Raw genomic sequence first — 18,390 nt, 5'->3', positions numbered from 1 at the left:
GGGCCCATGCTAGTCTTCTAGATTTGCCCTTCATCCCTCCCCCAATTTATTTTCCTTTTGTTTCCCCCCCCTCCCCTAGTTTAAGCATTTGACCATGTATCTTATCTGGAGGTGTGGGGTTGGTCATTTTACTCTTTCCCCCCCCTAAATTTGGAATGAGTTTAATGTTCTAGAAAATGTACTATGATTTTCTTCTAAATTAATATCTAGGTTTTAAAATCCTAGATATATTTGGTGGGGTGACAAATGTCTGACTGGAAAACTCCAAGCAGAACATTACATACCCATTCTGTCAGTGATGCAAGCAATATTTGAGAACTGTTTGTGGGCAAATTTCAAAATGCTAACACTTCAGTGGTTTTTTAAAATCTTCTAGTAAATGTATCTTAGCATGACTACTTATCAGAATTAAAGGTCGCCTATGAAAGATTAATGAATTTCAAATGTCATTTGTCTGCACTGTCAATACAAGAGACAAAGTACACATCACTGGGGAAGGTGGATGCTACAAAGTATCTTCAACAAGCGTTAGCATCAAAATATGCAGCAACTTTCTTCAATGTCCTAGCATACACCTTTGAAACCTAATCATTTCTGGTATTTCTGTTTCCTTACATACTCCTTAAGTGAAGCTAATATAAATTCATTTCAATAAGTAGCATAGATGGAGGCAAAACTTTCAGGCAAAAGTTACCTGTCGTATAGGAATAGAAAACATTCACAGCTGAAATGCAAAAATCTTAATGTTGCAAAATAATAATAAATGGAAAATCTTTTGGGTAGGATCCATCACTGTTCGAGCGGACTTCCACCCATGTACAGTGGTACCTCTAGTTACGAACTTAATTTGTTCCAGAGGTCCGTTCTTAACCTGAAACTGTTCTTAACTAGAGGCGTGCTTTTGCTAATGGGGCCTCTTGCTGCCGCAGCGCCGCCGGCACACAATTTCCGTTCTCATCCTGGGGCAAAGTTCTCAACTCGAGGTAACTCTTCCAGGTTAGCGGAGTTTGTAACCTGAAGCATTTGTAACCTTAGGCGTTTGTAACTCGAGGTACCACTGTATTGGGTATTTTACTTCCCCCCTGCTGCCCTATTGTATGAGCAAGCATCTGTTCCACACTTTATTTGATGGAACCTCTTAGGGAACAGAAAATAAAGGCGAGTGACTCACATAAGGCCACTCATACTAGGCATGAGATTCAACCCAGCAACTACTCGATGCACTGCTCAGTCTCATAGGCTGCAGTCCTTTACCCACTTACCTGACAGTGAGCCCCATTGTACTCAGTGGAACTTCTGAAAGATATGTACAGGATTGTGCCCTTAGACTCTATGGTACATCAACTCTATATGCACCAGAATGATTAGCTTTCTAGAGGTGAACATGTATAACCTAGAACTAGCCTAAATTGCACTCTACTTGTTTTAATCTACAATCATGGCTTAAACATTATTGTTGCATTTTAGCCATTATCAAAATGAATAGTTAATAAATAAATTCTTTTATGTTGCATGAGTTAAATCAAACAAGATTTTGTGTTAAATAAATGTGTTTTATCTTTGCATCTGAAACTAATTATTTCTTTTCTCCCAAAGCCTCTTGTAACCATTTTATGTATTCTGTTTTGTAACAAGTGGATAGATTTTACAGTTTTGTGCTGTGCGGCCTGTCAATCAGTTCAGTCTGACAGCTGTCAATCACTGACACGCAAAGTATTATGGGATTCCCTAGTGAGGAAAGAATTGGTATCTCTGTGTGGTGACTTTAGCCTCCCGCAGTTCCGGTACTTTACATTTTTTTCAGTTTTTTTCCTTGTGAAGTGATGAGAGTTGTGCCCAGAATGTGTAAACTGCAAAAAGAGGAGAAAAATCCTCCTAAATAAAAGCAAAGTATTTTCAGCCATACATGCTTTTTTGATTCCACAAGAAACATAAAAGTTGATTTAAAATATGCTTAAAGTGTTAAGTGAAGCTTTCTCAGCCAGTACTTCTCTTCCCAAAAAGAGGTTTAATGCAGGGGCAGAGAAACCTGTGGCCCTCCAGATTTTGTTGGACTCCAATTCCTATCATTGCTGGCTGGAGGTAATGGGCGTTGGAGTTAAACAATATCTATCTATAAGGCTTCAGGTTCTCTATCTCTAATTTAATACTATAATTTTATGATTTCCCACAAACCTTTAAAGTAAGTGATTTGGGTTTTGTTTGTTTTGGCATCTTCCAACTATGTGGTTCATTTGTTTAGTGAAATTAAAGAGAGAAGAAAGCAAAGTTCCCTTAGGACTAGTAATATGACTATTCTTATGCTGAAGGAAGAGATGTAAGGCACATCAACAATTGAGGAGTTTCATCTTTCAGAAGTGTATTATATAGCTCCGCTCAGTAAGGTCTAACTTAGCAGAATGTTGCCACAACTAAACAATTCTGCTTCCCTTCCTTTTCACTAGAAAAACTTCAGTGACCCCCCCAGCTACCATGTCCATGGTTTTTTAAAAAATAAATAAATAAAGCCAGAATAGAGGGACAGGTACAGTTTTGTTATTACATTTATGGATTTAGTATCTATAATATTGGATTTACACTTTTTATTTTCTACTTTACTTTTCCTGAAGGGTGACAGTTTTCAAGTAAAATGTGGTGTTCTCACCACTGTATGAAACCAGAAAAACTGCATGTTTCCTAAACCCTAGAATTATATTAAAATATTAGAAGAATGGATTGGCTGGTTTGGGTAGAAAAGACTGTGGAAGGGTTGCCTTTAGTTGGAATACTGTATGTTCCTGAAGCACTAGGTGGTAAGATCATGCTGGCTTTCAAGTTAGAAAAAGGAGGGCAGCTGCTGGTTTCTAGAGAGACGGGTGCATGCTGTGTAGATGTCAGGCAGGTTTGTTACTGTGCCTTCTTTGTGTTGTAATGTTCTGAAGCCTTCTAAATGAATCCCAGTTAAATTTTGGCTTGAAGATTAGTTTTGTGTACAGTAGAAAAATAGCAATCGATTAAGTGTGCCTGTACAATTACCCTTACTTTAAAGATTTCCACAGAAACACATTTTGTTTTTAATTTCGTAAATGTTGTTTTCATATATCTGGCTTAGAAAGCTTTCTATTTTGATACTAGTTGCATGCTATGCTTAAGTTCATCTTTGGAATAACAAATACCATTAAAAATAGCTATAAGGTTACTGAATATCTTCTTAAACACTACTCTGATAGATCTGCCATTGGTGGAGAGAAAAATTGCTCTACGCAGTGTTGTGCAGCCTTTTCATGATTTTATTTGCCTTTGGACTTTTAAAAAAATCATTGTCCTTGCCAAATACTGTGCCAAGAACCAAACATAAGTGTTGAGGAAGATCTAGCATTATTTTTATGTAGTAATTAATAATTGAAAGAAGCTAGAATGCAAGTTTTAATTGGCTGGTAAGGCACATCTGCATCAAGCTGCAATGTTAATCATACTTAAGTCATTGGGATTTTATGTCTTATAATGCATTAAGACTTGGGGTTGCAGGTAACACCCTCTGCATGCATAATTTGGGTTGGGGGGGTAGGAGTTAAGATTTATAATATAGCCTGTCTTACAATGGAATAATATCAGTTTTAGAGCTAAAATAACTATGATCTGTCTAATCTCAGAAAGAAGCTGTGAATGCTCTTAAAGCGATAAACTTGGCCCCTTGGCAAGGCTTAGCCATTTAGACAGATAAGATAACTGGTAAAAGGTTTCTTAATGGTCAGAGGCCTGATTACGTGTGAGCATAAGTTGTTTGTGTGAAGCATCTTCCCATGTGATTGCAGCAGTTGTACTCTTACTATCTAGCAGCCATGCATGGGGCAGAGGTGCTGTGGAGAAGCAGCCTCCTGGTGGCAGTGCTAGAATAACTGGAAGGGAACGGGGTCAGGAGAGCTCCAGGTTGGCAGTGCATCCGTGGTGCTGCCACCAACCTGGAGCTGCTCCAGCCTTGCCACCTCTCTGTGCAGCAGCACCACCTGGAGGACGCTCCACTTCTCCCACATACATGCACAAATAACTGTTGATGCTATCACAACTCCTGAAAAGGTGGCATTTCACTGCCACAACAACATGAGAAGTTGATTCATCCAAACAGATTATGATGTGCTACGTGCCTTGTAGTTGTGTGATTTTACCTCTCCAGGTGACAGCACATGTGACTCTACCAAAGGCTCTGCAATGACATCTCTGTCATACATAAAATTAAGAAAATTCCAGAATTTCCAAGGGAAGCCAACAGAAAAAAATAACTTGGGCGAGAGGGGGAAGGAAAGCGAAAAATAATGCTTATCTTTTGCTGCATTTGTTTATATGGAAGGGAGAATTGTTTCATGAAACATTTAATTGTAGAGTGAATTCTACTATTATAATAATAATAATAATAATAATTTATTATTTATACCCCGCCCATCTGGCCGGGTTCCCCCAGCCACTCTGGGCGGCTTCCAAAAAAACCAGAAATTCTAAAATACAGAAATCCATCAAACATTAAAAGCTTCCCTAAACAGGGCTGCCTTGAGATGCCTTCTGAAGGTCTGGTAATTGTTCTCTTTGACCTCTAGTGGGAGGGCATTCCACAGGGTGGGTGCCACTACCGAGAAGGCCCTCTGCCTGGTTCCCTGTAACTTGGCTTCTCGTAATGATTTATGCTTGCATTTAGCCAGATAACTATGTTTGGACAACTTCTCACTATTTTGTATGAAACTTAATTGTGCCCTTCATACCAAGTTTTGAAATCAATATCCATTGCTAGCTGCTACCAATGGTGTCCTTGGAACATTAATGTGCCCAATTTCATGCTCACATATAAATATTGATACTTTATTCTATGATTCTATTCCTTAATTCAGTGAGTTGGTCCTTAAAAGTGCAATGAGAAATTTAAGGATGTAGCCCACCAAGCATTGCTTCTGTGAACCAACAGTCTTCAGTGGACTATACCATGGCTAGAATCCAAAAGTACAGTTTACACACGTGTTCTAGAGCTCTGGACTACTTATCAAAGCAGGCTATTGTTATAAGTGGTGTGGACTTAGACTGCATGCACACACTTCCTTAAGGTGGAAGGATTGCACAAATGAACACATATGTCCCACGGTGCGCACTACACATTTGTGTTTCCCTACCATGTAGAGGACAGTTGCAATAAATATGAGGACTAGTCTTGGGTGCAGTTTCTGCAGGAGCAATACCAGTTGTGTATATGATGCACACTCTTTAAGTGGAAGAGCAGATTAGAGCTGCTGTAGTAGGAACTTCTCAAGCAAACCCTAACTATTGAGGTGGTTCTCTTCCACATGTGTAAGCACCCTCTTTAGGTAATGTCCTAAGACTCTCATGACTGCAGTAGCCTTAAAGGAATTAGTCACAGTGCATTTTGAAGGCTTCTGTATTATGTTTTAATATATAATCAAATCTCTCTTTCAAAATGGCAGTGGATTAAATTTAAAGTTTAATATTCTAATGGAATCATCTAGTTTTGAATCTATTAAATTAAAATAGTTTTTGCTGTACGGTGAGCCTGCTTCTTTTTATTTCTAAATTACACTGCAAGCATTCAGAAGTCGAAGTGACTTCTTTTGTTCCCTTTTTCTTCCTTTTGTCTTATGTTTTGAAATATAGATCAAAATGGACTTCTTTGAACTGTTATCTAATCACCACTTGGACAGTCAGTCTCGCTGGAGCAAAGTGAAGGACAAAGTAGAGACTGACCCTCGTTACAAAGCTGTGGATAGCTCTTCACAAAGGGAGGATCTTTTTAAGCAGTACATTGAAAAAATAGCCAAAGTACGTGTGTTAATAATGAAGCTGCTTCCATGTTCATAGTATTTCAGTGATGAAGCAATTGACAATAGACTTTGAAATACCCCACACTAGCATAAATCAGTTTTCTTAGCAGTGGTAGGAATTGTGGTAGAATGTGTCCTTTTATTTAAAATGCATCTCTAGGTTATTTGTGGGGCATAGGAATTTGTTCATTTCCCCCCCAAAATATAGTCCAGCCCACCACATGGTCTGAGGGATGGTGGATCGGCCCACGGCTGAAAAAGGTTGCTGACCCCTGGTCTAGATCTAATTTATGTAGCCCATCGGAGCTGTGATAACTATAGTTAGCAAACATTCTTAAATTTTTTAATTGAAACCTTACACTAGCAGCAGCAGTTTAATGGGTCATATTTTAAACTAGCTGCATTAATTTGCTTTATCAGTTTTATTTCTTGAGTTCATTTTGTGTTAAAATTCGTAGTTAGGCTAAGCAGAACGTAATGTGTATTTTGGCTTGCATTTCAGAATGTGGACTCTGAAAAAGAAAAAGAAATGGAAAGACAGGCTCGCATTGAAGCAAGCTTGCGTGAACGAGAGAGAGAAGTTCAGAAAGCTCGCTCTGAACAGACAAAGGAGATTGATAGAGAACGAGAGCAGCACAAACGAGAAGAGGCCATCCAGAATTTCAAAGCTCTCCTATCTGATATGGTGAGGTTCCTATGTGTTGAAATTAACAAGGTCAAGTATGCACTTGTGTATAAAGAAGACATTAATTTGTTTCCTGTTGATTTTAATCCCATAAGAGACTGATGTGAGTATAGATGCCTTCCCTAAAGTCCTATGACCTAAAGTCCTATGATTTCAGAAGAGCTAAATTATCCATCTTTCCTCCCCCCCTTTTTCCATTGGCCAGTGTAATAATTGGGTGGTATTCAACTAGGTTTTGCTTAGATACTCATAGAAATTAATGAACATGACTAGGGGTCCATCTCCATTTTACAGCAGTATCATATCACTTTTTTAAATTTTTTAATTTTTTATTGATTTATTATGCAAATACAAAACAAAGGCAAAGCATACATACATCTGGCAAAAATAAAGACCAAAAGAAAAAGAAAAAGAAAAGAAACACCTACATACAAACAAAAACAACAGGTACAAAAATAAATACGATACGAAAATGGAACAAATTCAAAGAATATAAACAATAAAGTAAATAAGTAAGAAAGACTTCCCAGGGTGCCATTTCTCTGCTGAGGTACTGGCTTTTTCTGGGATGGGTTCCATTTGCTTATTTTTTGGTTTTGGTTTTGACTTCCATCAATCACACAGCAGTACATTTCCTGTGGCTAAAACAGTTTCTCTGTATTTCATTATATTCCTCATCTTGGTATGAGGAGTCATATTCTCACTGCCAAATCCTGGTTGTTGAACCTTGATTCAATAAATAAGTATTTAGGCATTTCCATTCCTTCTGGATAGTTTTGTTAGACTAAGGCTTTGGTTAGCTTAGCAAGTTCCAAGTACTCGCTTAACTTTTGTAGCCATTCTTCTTTTGCTGGTATATAATTACCCTTCTAATTTTTGGCTATTAATACCCTAGCTGCTGTTATTGCATAGAAAAAGGGTCTTATTTTTTCTTTTGGAATTCTACTATTTATTATCCCAAGAAGGAATATTTCTGGCTTTTTATGAAATGTAATTTTTCATACTTTTTTCATTTCATTGTAGATTGTATCCCAGAATTTTTTTATTTCTGGGCACACCCACCACATATGAAAAAAGGTTCCCAGTTGCGATTTGCATTTCCAACACTTACTGTTGTGGTTTTTATTAATTTTAGACAATTTGACAGGAGTAAGATACCACCTATACTGCATTTTCATCCAATTTTCTCTTACTTGGTAGCATGCTGTAAAATTTTGGTTTTTCTTATCACTTTAAACAGTCATGGCTTCCCCCCAAAATTCTGAGAACTGCAGTTTGTTAAGGATGTTGAGAGTCGATAGGAGACCCTAGCCCCCTCACAGAGCTACAGTTTTCATAGTTCCCTGGGAAGACGGTTTGACTGTTAAATCACCTGCAGAAATCTGCCAAGAAATAGCAAATGGTAGCAAAAGACAGGAAGCATGATGAGGAAAGGGAATGTTGCATAGCAAAAAACCAATCCTGCTTCCCTCAAAATGAATAATAATAACAAAGAGAATGTGACATTGATGGTCTGTAACATATTGAAAATACAGGGAGCTACTTTAGACCACAATATCTTAATTTCTCTTTGCTTTGAAGTAATTTGGGGCTATATGTATGTTTGTACATTTTGTATAATGGGGGGTGGGTCACTGTTCCCCCTGTATCTACATAGATAACCAGTCAGTATTTTAAAATCAAGGACTCCAGCTCATTTGTTAAAAGTAATGTGTGATATCCACTGCTACTTATATTCTGTTGAAATCAGTGGGATTCAGTAACTTAAGCAATTTGAGGCAGTTGCTGATGACCCAAATGGTTGGGTATTATTCCTCGTCATGTGACGGAGACAGGAGAGCAACGAACCCAGGCACAATCTCCAGTTTTTTCTCTCCTGTCTGATGGATCAGATCGTTTCCCCCCAGCTCTCACTGATGTTTCTTTAAGCTAAGTTTTTCTACTTTCAAATGCTCCTTTTTACTTTTTTTGTGTGGGGCTACTCTTGAGTATGACTTGTTGGATAATGCTCGATGTTTCCATGAAACTCATAGGTATAAGTATTGTCTTCAGCACAGCCAAAATCCATACTTCTTATTTGGGGGAGGGGCACCACATAGCAAAAGAGACCACCTAGGGAAGGTTTTTACATTAATGCAGACATATTTCTCCCTCTTTGGTAGATGTATTTATACCAAAGTAATGGAGAATTACTTTGACACTTGACACATATTTTTACGACCTGGTCTAATTGTGACTGTAATTGGTTTTAAACTGTTTTTAATGCTGTATTTTAATATTCCTGTAACCCACCCAGGGACTTTCTAGTGAAGAGCAAGTAATAAATGGAGCAATAATAGTAATAATCTTATTGCAAATTAACTAAAGTTTTTGAAGTACCATATATATTTTAACAAGCTGTATAGTGATTGAAATTATTCCTTCCATTAGGTGCGATCTTCAGATGTGTCGTGGTCCGATACTAGAAGGACACTTCGAAAAGATCATCGGTGGGAATCTGGCTCCCTTCTGGAAAGAGAAGAGAAGGAAAAACTATTTAACGAACACATTGAGGCACTTACAAAGAAAAAGAAAGAGCATTTTCGGCAACTTCTAGATGAAACTTCATCAGTAAGCAGATGCTGTCCAATTTTTCTTGGATTCTAACACCATAGTTTTATGTGTGTTTTAGCTGTTTCTCAGTATACACTTATATCTTACTACAAAATATTATTGAGATTAAATTGGTATTTTCTACTGTCGTTTCATTTTCCACTGACTTCTGCCTAGCAAATCTTGGAATAAAATGTGTATTTGCTGAATGAAAAATTAGTCTCTTCAAGCCCGCTATTATGTTGTGCCCCTGTTTCTAGATCTGAGCTATGTTGAGCGGGTGGAGAGAGATTTGCAAACATTTTTCTGATTCCTTTTGACAAAGTCTGATGGTTGGTAGCAGATCTCAGATACATATGAAAATGTTTATTGGTGTGGCAGGGAATAAGTTTGATCTTACATGAATAAATGTTAACAATTTAGTAGCACATATTGATTTATAGTCTACCAAGTTAAACATCTCACTATTTACATGGCTTCAGTTTCTCAACTTATTTTATTATGCAAATCTTGTTTAAAAGTAGCATTGTGTTAAAAAGTGAAAACAATGTAACAAGACCAAAACTGTCAGTCAGCACCTTTATATCTCCTTCCCCTCACTTAACAATTGAGCACAATTAAAGGGCATCCCACAAGGCAGGAGAGACTTCCTGTGTTGTGCAGCAGTAGTATAGGCTGTTTGTGAGAGAGTGAATCCTTCCCCCTGGACATCTGCTGAATAGAAGGTCTTTTGCTTCTTTGCAGCAGCCTCTTCTACTTTTGGATGCCTCTTTTACTTTTGGATAATGTTAGGTCAGAGACCATCCTTTGCAAAAATTGCAGCTTAGTATTGCATGTTTGAATTTCTTACCCCAGCCTGTAATATTTCTATTTTTCTATTTCAAAAGATTACCTTAACATCAACATGGAAAGAAGTAAAGAAAATAATTAAAGAAGATCCCAGGTGTATTAAATTCTCCTCCAGTGACAGGGTAAGAAGCCTTACAGTGGTCATTCCAGACTACCCATGTGATGTTAAAACCAACAGCAATTTCCTCCCTCATATATTTTGTTCAGCAGCCCCTAACAGACATTAGGAGATCTATGTTGCAATGGAGATGAGATGTCCAAATTTGCTTCTTTCTTTTCATGCAGAAAAAGCAAAGAGAGTTTGAAGAGTACATCAGAGACAAATATATTACAGCCAAAGCGGATTTCAGAACGCTTTTGAAAGAGACCAAATTTATAACATACAGGTGTGTATTCAAAAGCAACATAGAGATGGTTCCTCATCCTTTTAATATTTATGTCGAGTATCTGATTAGCTTTAGCAATTTTTTAAACAGAGAAAAATTGGATTGCCATCAGTTCTTTCCATGAATTTGAAAGTATTTTAAATCATGGATTTGGATTTTTGGGATGATGCTGTTCAAATTGAATATCTGTGCCAAGCTAATTTTTATGTACACAAATATTTAGAGATGTATATTTTGTAAAATATGTGGCCTGCTCTGGAAAACCCTAGTTCTGAATTTTTACTTATCAGTGTGAACAGATTGGGTTGGATCCAGAGCTGTTCTTCCACTCCCATAAGGGTTGTTTCTGACCTAGCAGAAGAGTGTTGCATGAAGAAAGTTGTCCCAAGTCCAGAAGAGTTCCTCTGTTTTGTGCAAGCTCTTCCTCAAAACCATTTCGTGATCCACAATGTTTATATACTACAACCTGCATTATTATCATTCACTATTTCTTACAGTGTAGCACAACTCCTTCTATGTTGTGCTGCTGCATTATGAAGAGTTGCTGAGCTCAGTTAGCCTCTGCCAACCTGGCATCTTCCAGATGTTTAGGACTACTGCTCTCATCACCCCCAGCCATCAGCCATGTTCGCAGCATCCTACCAGCATGTTGGCTGGAGCTGCGGCAAGTTGCCATCCAAATCATTTGGAGTCACTAGTATCAGGTTGGCAAAGGCTACTTTAGTCCCTATAGGAGAGCTGATGAGAAAGCACTCTTTCTGCTCCAAGCCACTGGTTGTTTAGTTAACAGCAGTCCCCTTACCCATGGATATATCTATCCATTTAGGATAATTTGACCCCAATAGGTTGTGTACTTTTCTTTTTAGTTGGTGCTTTTGCAAAGTATCTATTTAACAATTTACATTGTTTATATACTACCTGTATGCTAAAGTGTTCAGTGCAGTTTCAAAAATGTTAACTATTAAAACAAAAAAGTTGCCAACTAACAAAATAGCAGATTTGCCTTCAGCTATTTGTGATCTCTGCTGATCTCTATTTGAGGAGCTTAGCTTTGTAGGCTGGAATTCTCTTATGCCTTACCTTCTTGGTTCTTTAAGTAGCCCCAGGAAGATGAAGAAAGGACTGACAACAACAGTTCTTGTAGGCCAGTGGTGGTTTATTCAGAAACTGATGGCATGAGCTCCCCACTCAGGCTTCTTCTCTTATACTTGATTATTGCTATTGTTGTCATTGGAATAGAGCACTATCTCAGATGAATGTTAATAATCATATTTATCTTCGGTTGGTCTGGAGTACAACTGGGATATTGGCATCCATTTTCTACAGGTGTTCTTCAACTGCAGTGTTTAATTTGAAATGTGCTCATTTTTCTTATTTTACATTTTTATAGTTTAATTAGTGCTGATTTTAAAAGGTACTGGCAGCCCTTGAGACTGAAGTCTTCTGTTTACCTGCAGAACAGATACAGCACAGGCAGTGGCAGTGCAAGATTTTTTACATTCACACATCCCTGCCATTTTGCCTCACCCCTGACCTGAAGGGGCAACCTTATAGGTGAGAGGATAGCCCAGTCTCTGTGTCCTTTTGAGCATTTGGCCTACCTGATTGCAATGTCAAGAGAGATTTATTTTGGTGGGTGGAATTGTTACTGGGACACCTCTCCACTAGTATCTTCACCAAGATTCCAGTTCATTTCTGTGGTGCACCCAGTCATCCAATGGTAATGAAGACCTTTACACTTAATTGCAGATCCAAAAAGCTGATCCAGGAATCTGACCAGCACCTGAAGGATATCGAAAAGATATTACAGAATGACAAACGTTATCTGGTACTTGACTGTGTGCCGGAGGAGAGACGCAAACTCATTGTGTCCTATGTAGATGACTTAGATCGCAGAGGTCCCCCGCCTCCTCCCACAGCTTCAGAGCCTACAAGACGAACAACAAAATAATTGTGACATACTCTTGAACAAGAATATCTGTTAAGTCAAGAAGATTGCATGAGCCATCTGTCAGGTTTAATCGTATACATTACCATGAACCTATTGCAAAAACCATCCAAGGAGCAGAGAGAAAAGCAACATTTGTGAACATAAAGCAGTCTCTATACAGAGAGAACATTTGCATTATCGATGCTTTTTCTCTTTGTCGCATGACTGACAAATATTCTAACCATGCAGCTATTTCCAGTGATTTTTAGGTCCTAGAACAATGCGATATCTGTGTACAAGGTTTGAATGTTGGTAGCATTTTGAGGCGTTCTTGGCAGCGTTACATGTGAAAGCCTTGGGATGATTGATATTTGTGGTTTGAAGTTAAGAACGGCAAAAAATACCACAGATATCCTAATGGGAGAGCCAAGGTCAGGCATTCTTATGATTAAACTATTGACTGCTGAAGACAGCAGTAAGATTATGCCCCTTCATGAACCTGAAAATATAGGGCCTAATTCTCTACTCATGTGTGGCCTTTCCTGTATATAAATCAGGACTAACCCCATTAACGTCAGATCCAGCATGAGAGGAGAATGAGCCTTGCAGTGACCAAATTGAATAAACACCATTTGATCTTGTTCACAGGCCTGCTTTGATTCCCCCCTCTCCTTGTCCTCCCCAGTAGGCACAATCAAGTTGCTTTGCCCAGTAGTCTGGTAATGTTTTTGCTGTAAATTGGAAATGCACAGGAAAAAGTGTGTTCCCCAGGATAGCACGGTTGTACAAATAAACTTTTATTTACCATAAAGTGATCTCTACCAACTTCTGGATTAGAATATGAAGTTCCCTTCTGGGTATTTCTTGTAAACTATATTCCTGTTTTGAATGTTAAACTTGTGTTTCTAAAGTTTAATTTTGAAATGTTGGGATTGTTCAGTTTACGTATTTGAACGACAATAAACCAACCCTTTTTATATATGGATTGTAAATGCTTAGTAAATGGCTCATTACATTTGGGCAGAGTGGAGGAGGGAGAATGTGAAGCAAAGGAATTACCATATCCATAGCCCTTGCAGAGTATAAGATGGTGGCACATTTTTCTATTCCCTTCTCCCCTTTTTAGATAGATAGGGGTGTTTTTTCTTATTTCATTTCCAGGTTTTCTTACCCAGTGGGAAGGAAAATAAGTATATTAGCTCCAAGGCTGGCATAATTTGATGTTGCCACACCTACAGTGGGAAGACTTATGAGGGCTAACATTCGCGGACTTCCTCAGGAATCATAGGATCACATCCTAAGTGTTTATTTGATGAATCAGGCAATCTGGAAATCATACAAATAGGCATGGGATTTTTTTGGAGAAATCACCTACACATTTAAAGTAGTCAAAATGCAAGAGCATGGGCATCATAATGGTGTGTGTGTGTCATTTTTTACTTTTTGAGGGATTGTATGAAGGATATTGCTTGCTAAGGGTTTGCAGTGTATTCAGAGGATTCCCAAGCTAAAGTAAATTGCTTTAGAGGGATTCTGGCATTGTCCAAGGTGAAGCAGTATGTATGAGATGCCTCAAGGCAAGAATCCCACCCCCAAAGTTTGGTGATTTGAACACCCAACAAATGCTGTAAAGAACATGTCTCTAAAGCTTACCTTTTAACAAAAATGGCAGGGTGGTTTGAGGAAAAGGTAAAGCACCTGTTGTGATTGACAGGTCTAGCTTGAAATCAGAGGGAATGATTACTGTCCAACTAGATTTGACTGTCCAATTCCAGTGCTTTTGGGGGAGGGATGTGGGAGTAAATAGCCTTAGTGTTGAATAAAATACTAACAGTATCTATATTTTGTTGAATTTCAAGGTAAAAATAAAGTATAGCTTTCATTTCTGAGTACCACAGAGCACTTTAGCCGCAAATGCTTCTTTTAAAAATGCATAATTAGTATGTGCACATTTCCTCACTAATGAAAGTAAAGCGAGTTCTGTAGGGCCCCTTTGTCTTTAGAGTTGCCAGATCATTTATGATACTCGCCATGAATGGAAAATTATGGGGTTGTTGTCATAGGTTGTATATGCATTTACAAACACCCCCCGCCCCCTATTGCTTGCAGACCATTTCAATCAAAGAACTCGGATCAACAGATGACTGGTGGAATATTTCTCCTGTATGATTCCAGAGACATCCTACAGATGCAAAGTATTATTACTGGTATTACTGGTATTCCTTTTGCGTCTCTTTCTATGGTGCTGGTGAGGTATGCAATATAAACAGTGTCTTTGGTAAAGACTTGTCTTTATAAACTTGCCTGCTTTTGGGGGGGGAGGAATACATCTTGCTTTTGTGGTTGCATCAAATATAGTATTTACTTCAATAAGGTGAGCCTGGTGCAGTAGGAGCAAACTTCACACCCACGTCTTATTGCACAAACAGTAGCCAATGCAGTTGCAATCAAACTAAGTGTAGTGATGAAAGATACAATGCTCTGTACACAACCAAGTGAAAATACATGCATTTATGGATACCCAAACAACTTGGAAGTTTATTGAAACTGTCATGTTTAACCACACATAATCTAAGTAGTTGTTCGGGTTGGCAATTTTTTTACAAGCAAAAATATGGTAGCACGTGATCCAAGAGCTGCATCTCAGGATATTTTGCAATGTCACAGAAGCACAACTCTTTTTTGGCAAAATGCAGTGTTGCTGTTCCAGGTTTTGATCCAGTGGAATAATCTGCTAATGTAAAAAGGGGAGGTGATTTCTACCAGTTCCCATTCAGCCCGCTTTGCCACCTAACACCTTTCTGGAAGATCTGCCAACTCCCTGAACAGACTGCAGGAGGAAAGGGGAAGCAGTGAAAATTATTTTTTGCCATATGATAAAAGACCCCCTCCACTGGATCAACATCTGTTCTGCAAGGAGAAAAGGCATCACTGGATTTCATCCACAATATGCATTGTTACTCCCCAATGTCCTCTGTTCTATTAATGCAGCCTAAGGCAAACTCATTGAATCTCACAGTGTAGTAGCCACTAGAGGCAACAGAAATGTCTTTGGCCAGCCCTGTTAACTGAGTTCTATGCATTCAAAATGTTTCCAGGAACAGTTGTTGTGTCCCTGTTCGTTTCAGAGGGATGTGTACCAATTAAAATGTCATCAATACATTGGAATCGAATAGCTGCAAGATCTGAACTGTAACTTTAATCCCCTGAACTTTTTATGTATGTACAGTTCCACCTTTAAGCACTCAGAAAACCTATAAGGATGAATAGCACTTACGTTTTAAAAGCTAGTTTGCTGGAGTCAGTTTTTCCTTTCATAAACAAATGTGCTTCAGCAGTTATGAACAGTATTGCTATGTGATGGATAATGCATGTAGCATTGCACTGAAATAAGACTAATCACTGTCCTGCATATACAAAAGTTATATTCCCAGAACTGTGGAAATGAGCCACACCTGATGATAGAACTCAATCAGCAACTCACTTGCTCTTTTCAAAAACAGTATTTTAAATGAGTCCTTGTATGAAGATGAAACAGCCAACTGTATCTACAACTGAGAGATAAAGTAATATATAAATTATGTACCTTTGGAAAAATATATATACCGGTTGCATAATAAGGTCCTGGTGCATTTGATGTAAGTGAAGTGATACCACCTCATTTTGACTCTTGTTCAAAACTCGCCTTGCTGCCAAATACAAATGTTATATTAATTGCTAAATGACTATACAGTGGAATGGAAGATTTCTACACAGCCTGGTTTGGAACACTATACTGTACTTAAGACTACAAAACTCATTTCTGTTATTCGTGTAAAGTGGCAAGCCCATTAAGAAGGCTGATCGGTTAGCAGAAAAACATGAGCCACATTGTCTTTGAGCATGTTTAATACATATTAAGTGTAATAATGAGAGAACCTGCAATGCATACTGCTTCATTAGTTAAAACCAAATTGCACCTTTTGCTCTGCCCTTCTTTTTGAATTGGTCAAAACCTGTTCAAAGCTGTAATTGTTCACCCCAAAGCGTGTCTACAAAACCTGCTATATACAGTATATGTATTATAAATAAGCACAAAGCCCTTCTGTTTTAAAGTCATCTCATGCAATTTCAGCTCACTTATTGATGCAAAACTACTTTGCAAATGTAACCAAATTACTATTTTTTCCTTCCTGAAATTTCAACTTAAATCACCATCCTGAAAGTACAAGACATGCATTTTAAGTAAAATGAGAAATAAAAATCTCAGAGCAGAATAACTGGAATGATTAACTGACAGTTGCATTTGTTCATTACATTAATTCCGAAGACGTTGATAAGTCCCAAGCACACATGCAAAGGTGTAAAACTAAAGTAGTATACCAGTTCAGCATTACTCCGAGTAAGCAACAAAATTATGATTATATATATCAGCTTTCTAACTTCAGTTCTGTTGATCACAACCTACTGTCTCTTGCCCTTCATGTTCCCAAGGAATAGGGTCATTGTCTTGAGCATCGGGAACTGCTTCCCTGTCGTGCCAGAATTGTTCAACATCTGGCAAAATGGGCATCTCCTTCTTGATTTCCATGCTTTCTGAGGTTTGAGGGACAGAGGGGGGCTCTTTTTCTTCATCAGGAGTCACTACCTCTGGAGAAGGAGCAGAATCTGGGGCTTCCTCCGTGTTGTCAACCACTGTTTCCTCCTGATCTTCTGGGGCAGGCAGAGGTTTCTTCAGCGTAAGCCTTTTCCACAAGCCTTTGAAGCCCTCCCTGAACTCTTCTGACATCAGTACAAAGATGAGAGGGTTGGCCGAAGAGATGGCAAACATCAGGACCTGGGTAGTGGCCATGAATCCTTGTGGGGGAGCAGGCCCACCCTTCTTCAGGTGCCAGACCCACAGCCAAGATATCCAGTCAGGAAGCCACATCACGGCAGAGGTGATGGTAACACTCAGAAGCATCATAGTCAGGCACCTGGATCTGATCTGGTTCCTCAGGTTCTGAGTCTTGGTCCCCCTCCGCTGGCATCTCCCATAAGCTCTCCAGAAATAAAAGAAAGCAAAAGTGAGGGGGGTGCAAAAGACCAGCAGGGGATAAAGCTTGACAAAGGCTGACATAAACTTGTGAGCATGGGCTGGAATAATCACGACGCACAAAGCAGAGCCTACCTCCGGCTCCCAGAGGCTGCTGAAGAACCACAAAGGCAGCGGGATTCCCAAGGCCAGCAGCCAAATCGCCAGCAGCACAACGAAGATGGTGTGCCATTTGATGCTCACCTGCTTGGCCGGGTTATTTGCATACATGAAGCAAGTCTTGGCAACCACAGCGATGGTCAAGCTCTTGGCCGTCATGCAAGCGTGTCGGAACCAGTCGGAGGTTTTGCAAAGAAACCACCCCAGGTACCAGGCTCCTTTGGAGTAAGCCGCTGCCCTGAAGGGAACAACAAAGAGGACGAGGAGCAGGTCTGCCAGGCTGAGGTTGAGGATCAAGGAGTGGATCATGGACGGCTTCCCTTTCTTGGAGTTGTACAGTAGGATCCCAATGACACACACATTCCCTGCAAAGCCAGCCAGGCAGATCACCCCCAAGAAGGCTGGGATCACCACCTTCCACTCCTTGGAATCCTGGGGCTCATAGCCGCCTGCATAATGGATTGGTAAAGCCAGGGAACTGTTCATGGTGCTGAAGGCAGATTCTGTCCACCAAAGCGTCTGTTATTGTCGATGATGCACGCCAATGGGACTTAAATCCTCCCCGTGCTGTTCTGTCTCCTTTAAGCCCTCTGTGGGTGAGGCAAATCTACCATTCTGTAAGTAATACAAAACCTCTGCGAAAAGCCTTGATACAGTACATGTGGTTCTAGCCAGACCCTCTCATTGCTATATACCTGCGACGGCTTTGATTGACAGTCCCCTGGTGGGAGCACGTAGCCTGCTGCTTATTAGCAAGTCTAATAACCAGTGTAGCAGCCCCATGGAGTAATTAAAGTGATTCTTCCATAAATGATGTAAAACTCAAAAATGCTGTGCCCAATTCCTTTTATTACTATTATTTTTTTACGAACGATAATGTGCAACTAATCTCTGGACATTTATTAGAGTAAACAGCAGGACTGAATGGTTTTCTGATTTCAATGCTAATTTGAACTTGGGCCATTGGCTAAAATAAT

The 18,390-nt window shown here is 39.2% G+C and overlaps 2 protein-coding genes across 19 annotated transcripts in view; one reads left to right on the top strand and one right to left on the bottom strand.

The window, feature by feature from the left end:
* The window catches only part of TCERG1 (transcription elongation regulator 1), a 38,548-nt gene extending 25,329 nt beyond the window's left edge, over window positions 1–13,219 (top strand). For 12 of the 18 annotated variants that reach the window (XM_035105332.3, XM_035105331.3, XM_035105329.3 and 9 more), the window contains 6 exons: window positions 5,632–5,796; window positions 6,301–6,483; window positions 8,914–9,093; window positions 9,963–10,046; window positions 10,210–10,310; window positions 12,060–13,219. In XM_035105332.3, coding sequence (XP_034961223.1) covers window positions 5,632–5,796; window positions 6,301–6,483; window positions 8,914–9,093; window positions 9,963–10,046; window positions 10,210–10,310; window positions 12,060–12,261 — 915 coding nt within the window. In that variant the 3' untranslated portion in view covers window positions 12,262–13,219. Of the gene's footprint in view, window positions 1–5,631; window positions 5,797–6,300; window positions 6,484–8,913; window positions 9,094–9,962; window positions 10,047–10,209; window positions 10,311–11,700; window positions 11,865–12,059 lie in introns of all 18 variants that reach the window. The other 6 variants (XM_088661861.1, XM_035105334.3, XM_088661865.1 and 3 more) reach the window with 2 other exon arrangements.
* A 1,304-nt stretch (window positions 13,220–14,523) lies between these two features.
* Window positions 14,524–18,090, bottom strand: GPR151 (G protein-coupled receptor 151). The gene has a single exon (XM_035099366.3). The coding sequence runs from the start codon at window positions 17,897–17,899 to the stop codon at window positions 16,664–16,666; it is 1,236 nt and encodes a 411-aa protein (XP_034955257.1). The 5' UTR covers window positions 17,900–18,090; the 3' UTR covers window positions 14,524–16,663.
* Between the last annotated feature and the right edge of the window lie 300 nt (window positions 18,091–18,390).

Source organism: Zootoca vivipara, chromosome 2, assembly GCF_965207765.1.
Source record: "Zootoca vivipara chromosome 2, rZooViv2.hap1.1, whole genome shotgun sequence".
Classification (NCBI taxonomy): Eukaryota; Metazoa; Chordata; class Lepidosauria; order Squamata; family Lacertidae; genus Zootoca; species Zootoca vivipara.
This window is presented reverse-complemented; position numbering and strand designations above follow the sequence as displayed.